The 14,820-nt window shown below is 40.0% G+C and overlaps 1 protein-coding gene across 2 annotated transcripts in view; it reads left to right on the top strand.

Moving 5' to 3' along the window:
* The window catches only part of WDR70 (WD repeat domain 70), a 243,778-nt gene that overhangs the window by 18,787 nt on the left and 210,171 nt on the right, over positions 1 to 14,820 (top strand). For both annotated transcript variants that reach the window (XM_090276166.1, XM_090276167.1), the window contains exon 5: positions 4,484 to 4,676. In XM_090276166.1, the coding sequence (XP_090132292.1) occupies positions 4,484 to 4,676 (193 nt within the window). The remainder of the gene's footprint in view (positions 1 to 4,483; positions 4,677 to 14,820) is intronic.

Raw genomic sequence — 14,820 nt, 5'->3', positions numbered from 1 at the left:
TACTAAGGGGAATCGTAGAATATTTGTCCTTTTGTGCCTGGTTTCTATTTGCATAATATATTTAAGGTTCGTGTTATAGCAGAACTTCATTCCTTTAAATGACTGAGTACTATTCCATTGGGTGTGCATACCATAATTTGTTGATTGACACCTGGGTTGTTTCCACCTTTGGGGATTATGAATTCAGTGAGCATTGACATGCAAGTCTATGTTCGAGACTTTGCTTTTAATTCTTTTAGATAAAGGTATGTAGCAGTGGAATTTATAGCTCATGTAGTAATTTTATATGTAACTTTTTGAGGATCTGCTAAGCTGTTTTCCATAGTGGCTGCACCATTTTGCATTCCTACCAGCAATGTATGAAGGTTCCTGTTTCTCCACGTTCTTGTTATCACTGATTTTCCATTTTGTTTTGTTTTTATTGCCATTTTAGTAGGTATGAAGTGGTATCTCATTGTGGTTTCTGTTATTATTTCCCTAATGTCTGTTGATGTGGAGCATCTTTTGATGTACTTGTTGGCTATTTGTGTCTTTGGAGGAAATGCTTATTTAAGTCTTTTGCCCATTTTTAAATTGAGTTGTCCTTCTGTTGTTGAGCTGTAGGAGTTTTTAATACATCCTCATTATAAAACCCTTACCAGAGAAATGACTTGCAAATATTTTCTCCTATCCTGTAACTTGTCTTTTTGTTTTTTAAAGAAAAAATTTTTTAAAAAAATTTGTTTGCTTATTTTATTTTTAGAGAGAGGGGAAAAGAGAAAGAGAGGAAGAGAAACATCACTGTGTGGTTGCCTCTCACTTGTGCCCCCAGCTGGGGACCTGACGTGCAACCTAGTAATGTGCCCTGACTGGGAATCGAACCAATGACACCTGACTTGCAGGCCGACGCTCAATCCACTGAGCCACAGCAGCCAGGGCCTTGTAACTTGTCTTTTCATTGTCTTAATAATGTACTAAAGTTTTAAAAGCCCAACCTACCTGTGTTTTCTTTTTATTGGTCATGCTTTTGGTGTCATAGCTAAGAATCCATTGCCAGATCATAGGTCGTGAAGATTTCCCCTCTTCTAAGAGTTTTATGGTCTTAGCTCTCCTATTCTGGTCATTGATCCTTTTTGAGTAACTTTCGTATGTGGTGTGAGGTAGGGGTCCAACTATTTTTGGTTTGATTTTTGGCTCATCTTGGTGATTCCAATGTGTAATGTAAGGTATGATTCTAGGATAGCTTTTTATTTTATTTTATATATGTTTAGCATTTATTACATGGCGATCATTTTTTTTCACTTTATTTTAATGTAGACTTGTTATATATAAATTATTTCTTATGATAATTTGAATTTGGTTTTGGGATTGCTCTTCTCTCTTGGCTGTATTGTTTTCAGTACTATATGTTAAGTTGTTTTTTTCCTTTGTAGTGTGTTGAGACTTTCACAAAGCGTACAAATAATTATTTAAAAATCTACAGTGTTGTTAAAATTTGGTTTAGAGAAAGACATTCATCTAAGACTTACTTTAATTGGCTTTAAAGAAATATTTTATGCATTTAAGTTGCCATTCAAAAATCAAATACTGGGAAGAAATATGTCATGTATCTTTTGAAATATAGCTATAAGATAGGAGAGAAATACTGATGTACTCCAAATTTGTAAGGTAGGAATCAGATGGTTGCATTCCCTTTTGAGAAAACTATACCAGAAAAAAATGAATTTGCTTATGAATTTACCTCCTAAGTTGAAATTGTACAATTATACATCTTTTTAATGCTTAGCTTAGCTGTCTTTTAAAAAATCAGCTGAGAAAAATACTAGGGTTTGACTCTTAACTGTCTTTTCATCTAATACATATTTGTTTCTCAGGCTCTGGTTCATATTTTGGTACCACATTGAATCAAAGGCATATTTTAAACATGGAATGTGTTCTGTTTTCTCTTGGGGTCATTTTTGGACATAATTTCATGGGCTCTGTTTTTCAGAATGCTGAAAATATGTTAAAGATTTTTTATTTTTTTGGCTTGTGCACATCCAGTTCCATGTGGGGCTGAGGCCTGCACCGTCAGACCTGAGAGCCGTGAGGCCCCTTTTAGGTCTCAGCCCAGGGCTTGCCCCTGAAAGGGTTTGCTCAGCTGAAGCATGGTTCTAGGGATTATCATTCAGTTTAGCGCTCTCTATGGGCTGAATAAACTTGCATTGAGAAAGTCTGACTTCTAAACCAGCACAGTTCGAAGTTTGTGATTTAATCACAAGGGAGAAAGTTTGGGAGTGGGATTACTTTAATACAAATTCATTCAGTCACTCAACTATTGTTTATTATATTCATTGAACATGTCTTTGTGGGTTAGGCACTGCTTTAGAAACTGGGGATACAGCAGTTAGCAAGTCAGATGAAACGTCTTTGCTCATGTTGTGGCGGGGTCATTTGAGGGGAGGGATAACCGATTATAACCAGCTAAATAATCGGTCAGATTAGATGACTTAACATGTATGTAATAAAGATCGTCGTCGTCGTCGTCGTCGGCAGCCGTCCGTCTCGAGAGACGATGGTGTAGCTTCTTAAGAGTCTATCTGCACCGCCGAGAATGGCTGTGCAGTCCGACTCGGGAGTGACACGGTATCTGTCTCCTCCCGTGTTGAATCGACATCTTGTGATGACGCTGGAGTGTCCTCTCCAGTGAAGCTGAAGCTACAGAGCCTGGGCAGGGTGATATGGAGGGCCAGCTGTTGCCCATGCAGCAGACCCCCCCTCTCTTCGCAGCTGAAGGATCCAAGGGAAAGACGGAGTCGATACAGCTTGGCTTCAGGTGCGCCGCAGGAGTTGCCGGTGTTGACTACAACGTCGAACCGCCTTAGGGACTCCGGCTCTGGATTTTCTGTCGGGGTTTACTCCCTTAGCCTTTCCCCTGAAGAGGTATGCCGCAAGGCAGCGGAGGTTTTTTGGAGTCAGAGTTTTCCTTCTCTGATGTACCCTGACTGGAAGATCGAACCAGCGACACTTAGCTCGCAGGCCGACGCTCAATCCACTGAGCTAAACCAGCCAGGGCTGGTAATAAAGATCACAGCATGGTAATTAAGGCAGTAGTGACTGATAGGGATGTGTCTGAAAGTTTAGAAGTGGGGGCCCTGAAGGCCTCTCTGAAGGGGTGACATTTCAGGAGTCCTCAGCGAAGGGAAAGAGGCCGCGGAACAGTCAGTGCCAGCAGGGGGAGCTGCAGGTGCCGAGACCCTCAGGCCGGCCGGGCCCCCCCAGCTCAGGGAGGACAGAGGCCTGCCGGGCAGGGGCTGGGCCATGGCGAGAACAGCCCCTGCCTTTGTGCAAGGCTCGCATGTACGGGAGGATGTATTCCTTTCATTGTTCAACCGAGATGAAAATAAAAAGGGAAATCCCCTTTTTTCTTTAACAGATATGCCAGGCATCGTGGAGGTGCTAGGGACACAACCATGAACGCAAAGGGCAGACATTTTTCTGTTTTCCTGAGCTTGCACACCAGACATCCTTAGTGAGAAGGCAGTGGCGCTTTCGAGTCCTGTAAACTATTTGGTAGGTTAGTGGATGCAGGTAGGAATGCAGTTCGGAACTCACTGGGCTGGGGCAGGAGGTGGAGGGACAGGGTGGCCGCGGCTTCTGGAGCGCCTGGAGGTGTTTGATGAGGACCTTAATGGGAGTGTGTTGTGTCATTTCTCAGGTGTACCGGGCAGGGGACAATCAGGAATCAATGTGATATTTCCTAGAATAAGATACTGGTAGGGCCCAGGAATGCTGCATTTGACATTTTAGCAACTCAGCAAACTTGAATTAGGACTGAGAAATGATTTGTATTTCAGAAATTATATTGAAACATTTGGAAGTAATATTAGCTTTCTTACATTACTGGCTTTATTTGCTCTTGTGGCAAACGGGGATTAGATTGGATTCAGATATGGTAAACAGTGATTTTCTTTTGTGGATGTTGTATTTTTGTAGTTTTTCTTACACATGCCAATTGTTCTGCTGGCCCTTTATGAAGGAGGATGATTTAATGAGCCTCCAATGTATGATTGTTGTGACCTTTATTCCTGATTTTAATTTATGTTTAAGTAAGATAAGGAGATAAAATAGGTTTTTTTACTTTTTTTTAAAAAAGATTTTATTTACTTTATTTTATTTAGAGAGAGGGGAAAGGAAGGAGAAAGAGAGGGAGAGAAACATCAATGTATTCTTGCCTCTCACACATCCCCAACTGGAGACCTGGCCTGCAGCCCAGGCATGTGCCCTGACTGGGAAGTGAACGGGCGACACTTTGCTTTGTAGGCTGGTGACACTTTGGTTTGCAGGCCGGCACTCAATCCACTGAGCCTCACCAACCAGGGCAGTTTTTTACTTTTTTAAGATAAAAACAATTTTAACACTCAGGTGTTAAAGGAGGGTCAGGGTTTCCTGAGAAATCAGTACTATCTCTAGAGTGTATTCTTTGTTGGAGCAGAGGCAACGAGTTCTGTTTTTGTGTTTTCAGTGATACAAGCAGCAGTGAAAGTGAAGAGAGTTCTGATTCTTCTGGTGATGAGTTAATTGGCCCCCCTCTACCCCCCGAAATGGTGGAAGAGCCCGTTAATCGTATGGAGGAAGCTATCGGTCGGTTACCTCCACCTCTTCATGAAGAAGAGGAAGAAGATGATGATAGTGAGGGTGATTCAGAAGAGGAGGAAGTAAGTATTTCAGTGGTAATTTAAGAATGCAGTAGAGTAGTTTCGAGTAGTGTAGACATCAGTTCCCTGCTAGACTGTTCGTCATGAATGACAGCAAATTATAAAGAAAAAAATCCAAGTTTACTATTGAAAGCCCTTGTTGAAAGTTAAACTCTGAAGGTTGTACTTCAGGGACAAGGAAATAGAATTCAAAAATAATACGTGGAGAGCCAGAAGCGCTGTGTTAAAAAAGAAATTGGTTAATAAATCTTTTATTAAGTCTGCGTAAGCATTGAGTATAAATAATGGTAATGATGAATAAATTTGTGGGATTTAAAAACAAAGTGGATCTCGAATTTTTGTGAAAAATAATGTGGAAGATGTGATAGTGTAATCAGTTCATTCATTTTGAAGAACTGGTATTATTTGAAGGAGGCTAGAGATGCTAGTTAACTTCATATTAGTTTAAGGCAAGCATGTAAGTTACAGTTTTAAGAGTAATTGCTCAAAGAATAGATATAAATTGTATAACCTCAAAAATAGTAAAAGGAGAAAACATAAAAAAACAAAAAAAACGAACCATTAGTATGCCTTGTGTATTGACACAGGTGTAAATGGGTGGGTCATATTTAAATATCACTTTCCTCTGTGTGACCAATTATTTTTAGTAGCAATTAAGAAGTGACACAATAATGGGCAGAAAACAAACTGGCAGCTTTGCAAGTCTGTCAGTGACTTCACAAAATGTGCGTTCTCTGCATACTCACATTCGCCTAGTATAGCAAATTTGTCAAACTGTGTGTGCCATAGTTGATCAAAGAAAGGTTTTTAAAAAAAGATTGTACTTATTTATTTTCAGAGAGAGAGGAAGGGAGGGAGAAAGAGAGGGAGAGAAACACTGAGGACCTGTCCCACAACCCAGGCCTGTGCCCTGACTGGAAATAGAACCGACGGCCTTTGGTTTGCAGCTGGCACTCAGTCTACTGAGCCACACCAGCCAGGGCTCAAAGAAAGCTTTAATTTTAATTTTGAAAAATTTTTTTACATGAAATGTTAGATGTATACATATACATACAAACATGCATATACCTCATGTGTATGTAATATTAGGAAAGTAAGTACATAAGAATAAATTTGGCATTTGCATTAAAAATCTTGTTTTACAATAAATTTCCAAAACTGCAGTGCAGTCTTTTTTCCCTTTGATATCAATTCTACTGACTTAAAAAATAATCTGTTTAAAATTTTTTACTAACATTTATTTCATAGATAATCCCTCATTTTCTAATATAGTTGGTAAAAACTATTATAATTTTCATCTGTAAAAATCAGAGAAAATGTCTAAATAATGGCAAATATTGCCACTAAATGATTCGTTGCTTTAGAATGTATTTAATGAAATCTGTTGAGGTGCTCACACATTGCCCTTCTGAATTCTTCTGCTAGCCTGGTCTGCCATCTTTTGTTTTTAATCCTGTCAGTCAAAGAATAAACAGAGCATGTGTGAATTTTTCAATCCAAAAGAATGTAACAGACTGCAATTTTGTCTTTGTCTTAATAATCATTGTTTTAAGCCTGAATCTGCTGTTGAAATGCAGAAACGTGGAGTACAACAGGGGTTGGAGATATGGGCTCACCCTTGAAGAAAGCTTGAATGATTCGGAACTATTAAAAACATTATCTGAATACATGTGCAGCTGAGTCTGTATATACATGTATGTTGTGCAGACTGTATAACTAAGAGTTCTTCAGATTAGCTTCATATTGAATACAATATTAAAAGGTAAAAATATGCTAATTTGAAGCTTACTTACATTACTAAAACTGCACTAAATGCAAACATAACAAAAAAATTTCTAAACTGACATTTTTAGAATTGTCCGCAAATGGTGATTATATCAAGCAGACTCATCCTTAGTTCATTTTGTTTTTGTTTTTAAAATTCCCGCAGAAAATGCATCCCCTTATTGTCTGCACCGCTGTCACTGCAATGCTATCCATGTGTCCTTTAAGGAAACGCCAACATTCCAATAAATGGCAGGAAAGGGGAAAAGGAAGTAGCAGGGAATCTTGGTAAATAGAGATCACAAAATGAGATGGTAGGCATGAATACAACTATACCATTATTCACATTAGATGCACAGGGACCCACGCTGCCATGTAAAAGTTAGCAATTCTCAGATTGGATTGAAAAATTCTCACATACTGTTTTATGAGTGACACACCTAGAATGTACTAAAATAGAAATGTTGACTGAAAAAGGAATAGAAGAGAATATATCAGGAAAATAGGAATCAAAAGATAACTGATTAGTATTATAGAATTAATGTAAGACAAAATAAGCTTTAAGTTCATAATCATAATTAGCAAAATGAGTGTCATTACCTAATGGTAAAAAGAACAGTGTATTCTCCAGGAAAATTTGGCAGCCCTTAACTTCTGTGCATTTAACATGATATACTCAAAGCAAAAATTGATAGGAATATAAGGAGAAATGGAAAAGCTACAGTCATAAAGGGAGATTCAGAAATTGTTAAGATCACTATTAGTAAGAGTATAGATGTGAACAATAAAATGTTTTATCTATTGAACATATAGAGAATCTCCATCTATAATTTTCTTTTCAAGTGCATGTAGATAATCAGAAACAAAAAGAAACATACATCTAGGTCACACAAATTTATTCTTATGTTACTTCTTCCCCACAACATACTATGGACATGAGAAAGATGTACTCAACTTTGGGTAGAGTGGGATTTAGAGAAGGTGATATTTAGGTTGATCTATGAAATGTGAGAATGTTATCTATCTAATATTTGTATTCTTCTAAAATTAGTATGTTGAAGCATGTAACCCTTCCCCAACTGTGTTTGTATGTGGAGATGTGCCTCTTTGGATTTAATTAAGGTTAAATTAGGTCATAAGGGTGGGTCCAGATGTGATAGGATTAGCGTCTTTAAAAGGAGAGAGGCAGCAGAGAGCTAGGTCTGCACATAATATAGCAAGAAGGTGGCCATCTACAAGACAGGAAGAAAGTCCTCAACACAAATCAAATTTGTTGACACCTTGATCATGGACTTGCAGCCTCCAGAACGGCGAGGAAATAAATTCCTGGTGTTTAAGCCACCGGCCTGTGTACTTTGTTATGCTGGCCTGAGCTGACTAGTTCAGGTTTGCAAGGCTAACAGGGGGGCTGGGAAACAGAGAATGGAACAAAGACAGGTGATGCGGGCAGGAGAACATTTGCTAAAGTGAAGGCCTAAGTCCATGCAAGTGCTAGATGGGGTGGTGAGGGGTCACGTGGTTGGCGTGTGGCCAAGTTTTCTTATTGGGGGCAAGTGGAAGGGAGAGGCTGCTGAGATCAAACGGACAGAGCAGTCAGTACACAGAAGGAATTCCTTCCGGAGGAGGTGGAATCTGATGGCCTTGTGAGGGTTACATTTTGGTGGGCATGGTGGGGGAAGGCCACATTCCGTTGATGAAGAGTGAATGGCAGGAACAAAGGCACAGTGTGTGAGAATAGTCAAGGTGATGGGAAAATTCAAGCTGTCTAGAGTAGAAAGTTGATAAGTCAAAGGGGCAGAGCTTTGACATGGAGCTGACGTGTGAGCAAACCTGAAGTGCAGCTGGGCAGAGAGGTAGAAACACCCTGGGTGCGGGGCTCAGAGACCCATTTGTCAGCCTTAGCTTCTCATGGCCGTAATGAATGTCTTATCAGGAGATTGAGTGACAGCTTGCTGTTTTCCTTTTTTTAAAAAAGGATCATATGCATTGATTCTTTTTGGAAATAAATCATTGTCTTTTTATGATGTCTTGTTATTGTAAACATAATGAAAAGAAAATGCAGGTCAAAGCAAGGCTCTTGGTGATGTGGACCAATAACAGCTTATATTTTATTTATTTATTTAATCCTCACCCAAGGATACGTTTTATTGATTTTTGTAGAGAGCAGGGAAGGGTCGGGGAGTGTGGGACAGAGACATCAATTGGTTGCCTTCTGCATGAGCCCCAACCAGGGGCTCGAACTCGCAATGTAGGTATGTACCCTCACCGGGAGTTGAACCTGCAACTTTCTGGTGTACGGGACGATGCTCCACCCAGCGGAGCCACCTGTCCAGGGCAACAGCCTCAGTTTTAAAGTGTACACTGGTGGATATTGCAGAGCTTATTAGTGTTGTTTATGGATTAACTCAGACTTCAGAAGGGAGACGAAACAGGATTGGGAGATTTCTTATTTCTCTTCCATTTCTCCTTCTACTTCTCTGTCAGACATCCCACACCGAGCATTTCTGTGGTTTGATAGTAGATGAGTGGCAGCCTCGGGCTGTTCTTTAGGTTCTGTGTGAGAACACAGCTTTTCTGCTGGGTTGTATTTGATATCCGGATGTCGGCAGCTGTCTAGGCCAACGGTAATAGTGTCAGGGACCGGAGGCAAAGGAAATCTGCTGTTGACCGTCTTGGATGTGAGCGCTGTGGGGCCTAGACAAATGAGCGTGACTCATCTTAGGTAACCTGCACAGCAGTATTTGGCCTGTGCTTCAACACTGTGTTCAGATGTTTCTGGCCTTTGAAAGAATCTTGTTTTTGTGGTTGGATGGACTTAGGGTCTAATAATTTTTTGCCTATTGATTCAGAAACTGAATTTAGTTATTTCAGGAAATCAGTTTGAGGTAGTTCTAAGGAAAATTACAAGAGATTGTCTTGCATATCAGAATGCTAGTTATATTTTTACGACTTGGGAATATAAGAATTGTCCCATCTACTTATCAAGGCTTCACCATTCTACAGGTGCCCTTGATCTCCTCCCCATTTTTGTCTCGTACTTGGATTTGTCACCATCAAACTCCTGTCTTTTCTTTCCTTCTGTGGTTTCAGCTTTTTCCTTTCTACTTGCTCTTGACTCTAAATTGCAAGCATATAAAAACTGCCCTTTAGAATTTTTTAAAAAAGATTTATTTATTTATTTTTAGAGAGAGGAGAAGGGAGGGAAAGAGAGGAACGTCGATGTGTGAGAGGTGCAGTGATCGGTTGCCTCTCACGCCCTCCAGCTGGAGACGTGGCCCACACCCCAGGCCTGCGCTGTGACTGGGAACTGCACCGGTGACTCTTTGGTTGGCAGGCCAGCACTCCATCCATGGAGCCACATCAGCCAGGATTAAAACGGTCTTTTAACTCAGTTTTCCTTCCAAGCAATGCCATTTCCTCTCTGTCTGTCACCAGATGTCTCCAAAGCAGTGTCTGTGTGCGCCACCTCGGCTCTGTCACCACCCGTTTTCTCCTCAGATCTCAGTGGACAGTTTCTGCCCTTAGCATGTCACCGAAACTCTTCTCACAGAGATTGCCAGTAACAAATCCAAGGGCCCTTTTCCAGTTCTCATTCTGTGGTCTTGGACAATGTAGATGTAACCCTTCTCTGCAATTATTTGTGATTTCTTTATACTCTTGGTTTGCTGCTTGTCTCTTTGTTTACATAGCTGATATTCATGGAGCACCTCTTAGGCATCAGGTACTTCCCAGGTGTTGGGGATACACCAGTGGATAAAGCAGACTCATCTCTCCCCTGATGGTGCTTCGCTTCTGCTAGAGTCTCTTCTACAACTTCATATTCTCTCGTGTTTCCCTGGCCATTCAGCATGCCCTGAGGACGTGTCCTCACATTCAGCCTGACAGGAGTCTCTCACATCTGCTTGTCCTCATGACTCCTGTTCACTCAGAGCATCTCATGGGAACTTCAGGGCCTGCTTTCTGACCGCTCATGAAACATGTCCATATTTAAGTTCCAACAGCTAAGATCACACTTTTATTTTCTACTGCTTAGTTTGTCTCTTTGCTTCTGGGATTGTTTGTTTCAATCCCTTTTTCCTCACTGCTTCAAGATTAAACATCTGTAACATGGGCTACATTGTCAATTATCCACAGACACCACAGCAGGCAGGACTCCATCTGGGGATTCCTGACTACAGTTTGATTATTCTGTTGCTCAGAAACTTGCAAAGCACTGAGCCATTCTACTGAGTCAAGTTCACATGCTTGAGAGGCTAACTATTTCAACAAGTACTGTATTACTGAAATTTATGGGAAAAACTTTTTAAAGTAACTTTTTTTTTTTTAACCCAATGGTTCTTAGTCTGATTGTAAGAATCATCTTTGGTAATTAAAAAGTGCGCATGCTTAGGCTCTGTGTCCTGGAGATGGCTGCAGTAGGTGTGGGGTGGACCCTGCCTCAGCACCTCAGTCTGCATAGCAAAGGCCTGCGGCTGCTTACCTGAAGCCACCGTCGGGATCACAGGTTAACTATGTCAGGGCACCTCCATAAGGGATGATATGTGTCATGCCTCATGGACACTAAGGACATGAGATGTTGCTGACATGATACTGTTTCTTAAAAAGAAGGATATGGATTTGCTGCCTTGTTCCTCTGCGACAGTGAAGCCACTTTGACGGTTACATAGAAAACATATGTGAGAATATTCATTCTCCCAAGTAACTTAGAAGTAATGTTATTTTATTATTTTGTGAAACATATTTCTTTTATAATATATAAACATTGATTTCTCTAGAAGTGTCAGTGTTGCTTGTGAAGATGACATGGAGAGACGGTAAGCTCCTGGCCTTCTGAATTGTACTCATTTTTATATATTTTAAGCTTCTCTTGAATTATAGCTATTAAATCATAACCATCATATTCTTTGAAGGGTAATGAACAGGTAGATAGTCTAGGGATTGAGCCAGTACCTCTGACAGCTGTTTTTATTATTGAAACAATATCACTAAGTATCAGGAGCCTTAAAAAAATCCTCATGTCCTTTAAACTCAGTAATATCCCTTCTGGAATTCTAGCCTGAGGAAATTTGTGAAAAGCTTTGTGCACAAAATGCTACTAATTACGGTACTGCTTATAATAATGGTTTTAAAATGTGTGCCATGGAACATAATCTGGGTGGTGGAATTGGATCCCTCATACATGCTTTCATGAGGGGACTGAGGAGAACATGTCCATTTCACTGGTGGTACCTAGACACTGATTTCTGTGCATTTAGCCCACTTCATGTATTTCTAATAAGATGACTTTCCAGAAAGTAATATTTGGGGTTTTTGTTTGTTTGTTTGTTTTTTAGTCTTACCCAAGGACATGCTTACTGACTTGAGAGAGGGGAAGGGAGGGAGAGAAACATCAATGAGAGAGAGAAACATTGATTGGTTGCCTCTTGCACGTGCCCCAACCAGGACTGAACCCGCAACCTAGGCATGTGCCCTGCCTGGGAATCCTACCCGTGACCCTTTGGTTTATGGGACGATGCTTTAGCCAGCTGAGCCACACTGGCCAGGACTCCTCTGGTGTTTAAAAGGCAAAATGTAAATAAATGTCATGGTCCCCCCCCCCCCCCAAAAGTTAGGCTTGCTCAGAGCTTTCTCTTGACAGAAAGCTTTCACGTCCAAAAATGTTTGAAAATAAGTGATGTATATACATTACAGAATAATAAGAAATAATGTAAATAAATATCTAAGAATGGGAAGGACAGGTAAATTATATAGTCATAAAAATATACAGTTATTAAACATGTTTAATAAGAGTTTTCAATAATACTAGGACGGGAGGTAAACCTATGTAGACAGTAATGATACAAATTCATGCAAAAAAGTTCCCATTGCTTGCTTCTGGGAATGAGGATAAGGTTTTTTTCCCTGCCTTATACTTTTTTATTGTTTCCTAGTTTCCACATTGATCATAAGCTGTGAAACAAATAATAGGCTTACGTATCAGCAATGAAGGATTATAGACCTTCATTGTAAGGCAATTTAGATGTTAAGTTAAAAATCCAGAACAGGTAGAAAAAAACCCCAAACAATAGTATTAAGCACCTATAGAAAATGTGTTAAGTACTGTACTAGTGAATAAGTTTATATCTTACCCTGTTCCAAAAAGGACTTAGTGAAATAAAATGCTATAGGAAGCAACAATTAGGAAGAATAAAGGAGACTAGAAAACCAGGGAACATAAAGTTAATATGACACATGGGAAGCAGCATTCTAAACCCGTGCCTGGGCAGGCCGCAGAGCCTCTCCTTCCTCCTGTCCCACATCCCGCCTCTAACTCATTAACCCCCCTCGTTGGCTCTGTCCCCAGATCGTACACCAGGCCTCTCCGGGCCGCTCCCTCTCCATCCCAGTACCATGGGGACTCCACGTCACCGCAGCCCCCGTGGCCATGTGGGTCGTCTCCCACCATCCACTGTTACTTGGAGCACCAGACTAGGAATCCAGGCAATGAAAGGAAGGAAAATAGAGACTCAGGGAGGCAGGGCATAGTAGTGATGAAGGCGGCAGGTTGGAGCCAGGCAGCGCTCTTCCACATCCAGCTCTGACTCAGGGCAAGTTACGTAACCTCTGTTTCTTTCCCTTTGTAAAATGGGGCTAATCAGCCGCAGTCGCGTGGATCATAAGTAAGTGAAGAAATGTCTATAGAACCCTTAGAATGGTGCCTGCTGTTTATCATTGTGGTCTTCTATTTTAATATGTAACAAAATGTGGGTTAAAAATTTGTAACATGATTGCTAATAAAAACATTTAAAAATGGAACTAAAAGGAAGCTTTTATACCATATTAAATAATTTATCCATGCTTCATACCAGCAGTCAGTGTTACAAGTAAGTAAGGAGCATTAGAGGGATTCTCTTTAAAATCAGGAATACTGTCCTGGCTGGTGTGGCTCAGTTGGTTGGGTGTCACACTACAAAGCAAAAGGTCGAGGTTCGATTCCCAGGCAGGGCAACCCAGCTTCAGTCCCCAGTCAAGGCACGTGTGGGAGGCAACCAATTGATGTTCTCCCTCACGTCGATGTTTCTCTCCTCTTTTTCCCTCTCTCTCTAAAAATAAATATTTTTAGAAATCAGGAATATAATAAAGATGGTAACTGTCACATTACTATAATATTCTAGACATTTTTTTCAATTAAATAAGTCAAACTGGAATAATCAAGACTACATATTAGAAGTTAGATATTGTTGCATTTACTATGACTGTACCTGAAACAAAAAAAAACTCCTAAAAATTTGTATGACAGATTAATTGAATAGCATCCAGTTTAAAAAATAGAAACTGAAAACACGTACCTGTTTGAGAATAGAAGCAACAACAACTACAAATCAGGAGTAAGCAGAGTGAGAAATGTGTCTGAATATGAATGAACCTCTAAACCTTTCAGTACAAAAGTTTAGGTGAGTATCACTAAATAATCAGTCAATTTCTTCTTCTTCTTCTTCTTTTTTTTTTTTTTTTGTCGCATAGAGGTTAAATAGTTTACTCAATTTGCTTATTCGCTCACGTGTCTGGATTGTAAGTATTAGAGCTGCAGTTGAGACCCGCCTCTGTGCTGTTCACACCGCTGTGCTTCCTGCCATACTTGGAGCCGGTGGAGCTGAGCCTGTCTGAGTGGCCACCTATCTCCATATCAGTTAGGATGTTATTAATTCGGCTGCTGCTGACAAAATGGGAAATCACAGCAGCTCAAACAAGAAAGAAGTGCTTTTTTAAAAAAAAAATTATTTCTCACATAAATGAAATCAGATTAAATGAACCAGAATTAGTTTGCAGGCCCGGGATATCATAGATTGAGGCTGCTTCTGTTTTTTTATTTTATTTTATTATTTTAATATTTTTTCTTTTATTTCCATCCTCAATATGTGGGCTTCAAGATGGGTGCTCATTGCATTTTTGTCAGCAGGATGGCAGAGGGATAAAGAGGGCTGCTTCTTTTGAACTTTGTATCTTTCTTTCACGGGAGAAATAACAGTATTTACTTTAGGAAGCCAGAATTTTAGCTGGAGTTCAGTGCTTCCATAACGAAGGAACTTTGAGTTATAGTAATGGCAAGTTACTTATTTACCTTTTGTGGAGGTCACGTTAGCCACTGTGTAATAGTCCTTCCGTACTGCATGACATACATATAGACACACTCCTTATTTTGTTTTGTTTTTTGTGAACATATCGCCTTTTCCTAAAGGAATAAAAGACAAAGTTTATGGATACTCATGGACTCTTTAAACTCTTAGGATTTGGTTACTATATTAGCATGCACGGATTTCATTTGAATTCCTTCATGGCCATTCTATTGTGCTGTTTAGTAGTTTTTCTGTTGTTTCTATTTCTTAAGAAACAAATTGTA

This window comes from Furipterus horrens, unplaced genomic scaffold (assembly GCF_987537825.1).
Source record: "Furipterus horrens unplaced genomic scaffold, mFurHor1.1.pri manual_scaffold_5, whole genome shotgun sequence".
In the NCBI taxonomy this organism is placed as follows: Eukaryota; Metazoa; Chordata; class Mammalia; order Chiroptera; family Furipteridae; genus Furipterus; species Furipterus horrens.
Note: the sequence above shows the minus strand (reverse complement) of the source record. Positions and strands in the feature narration are given on the sequence as shown.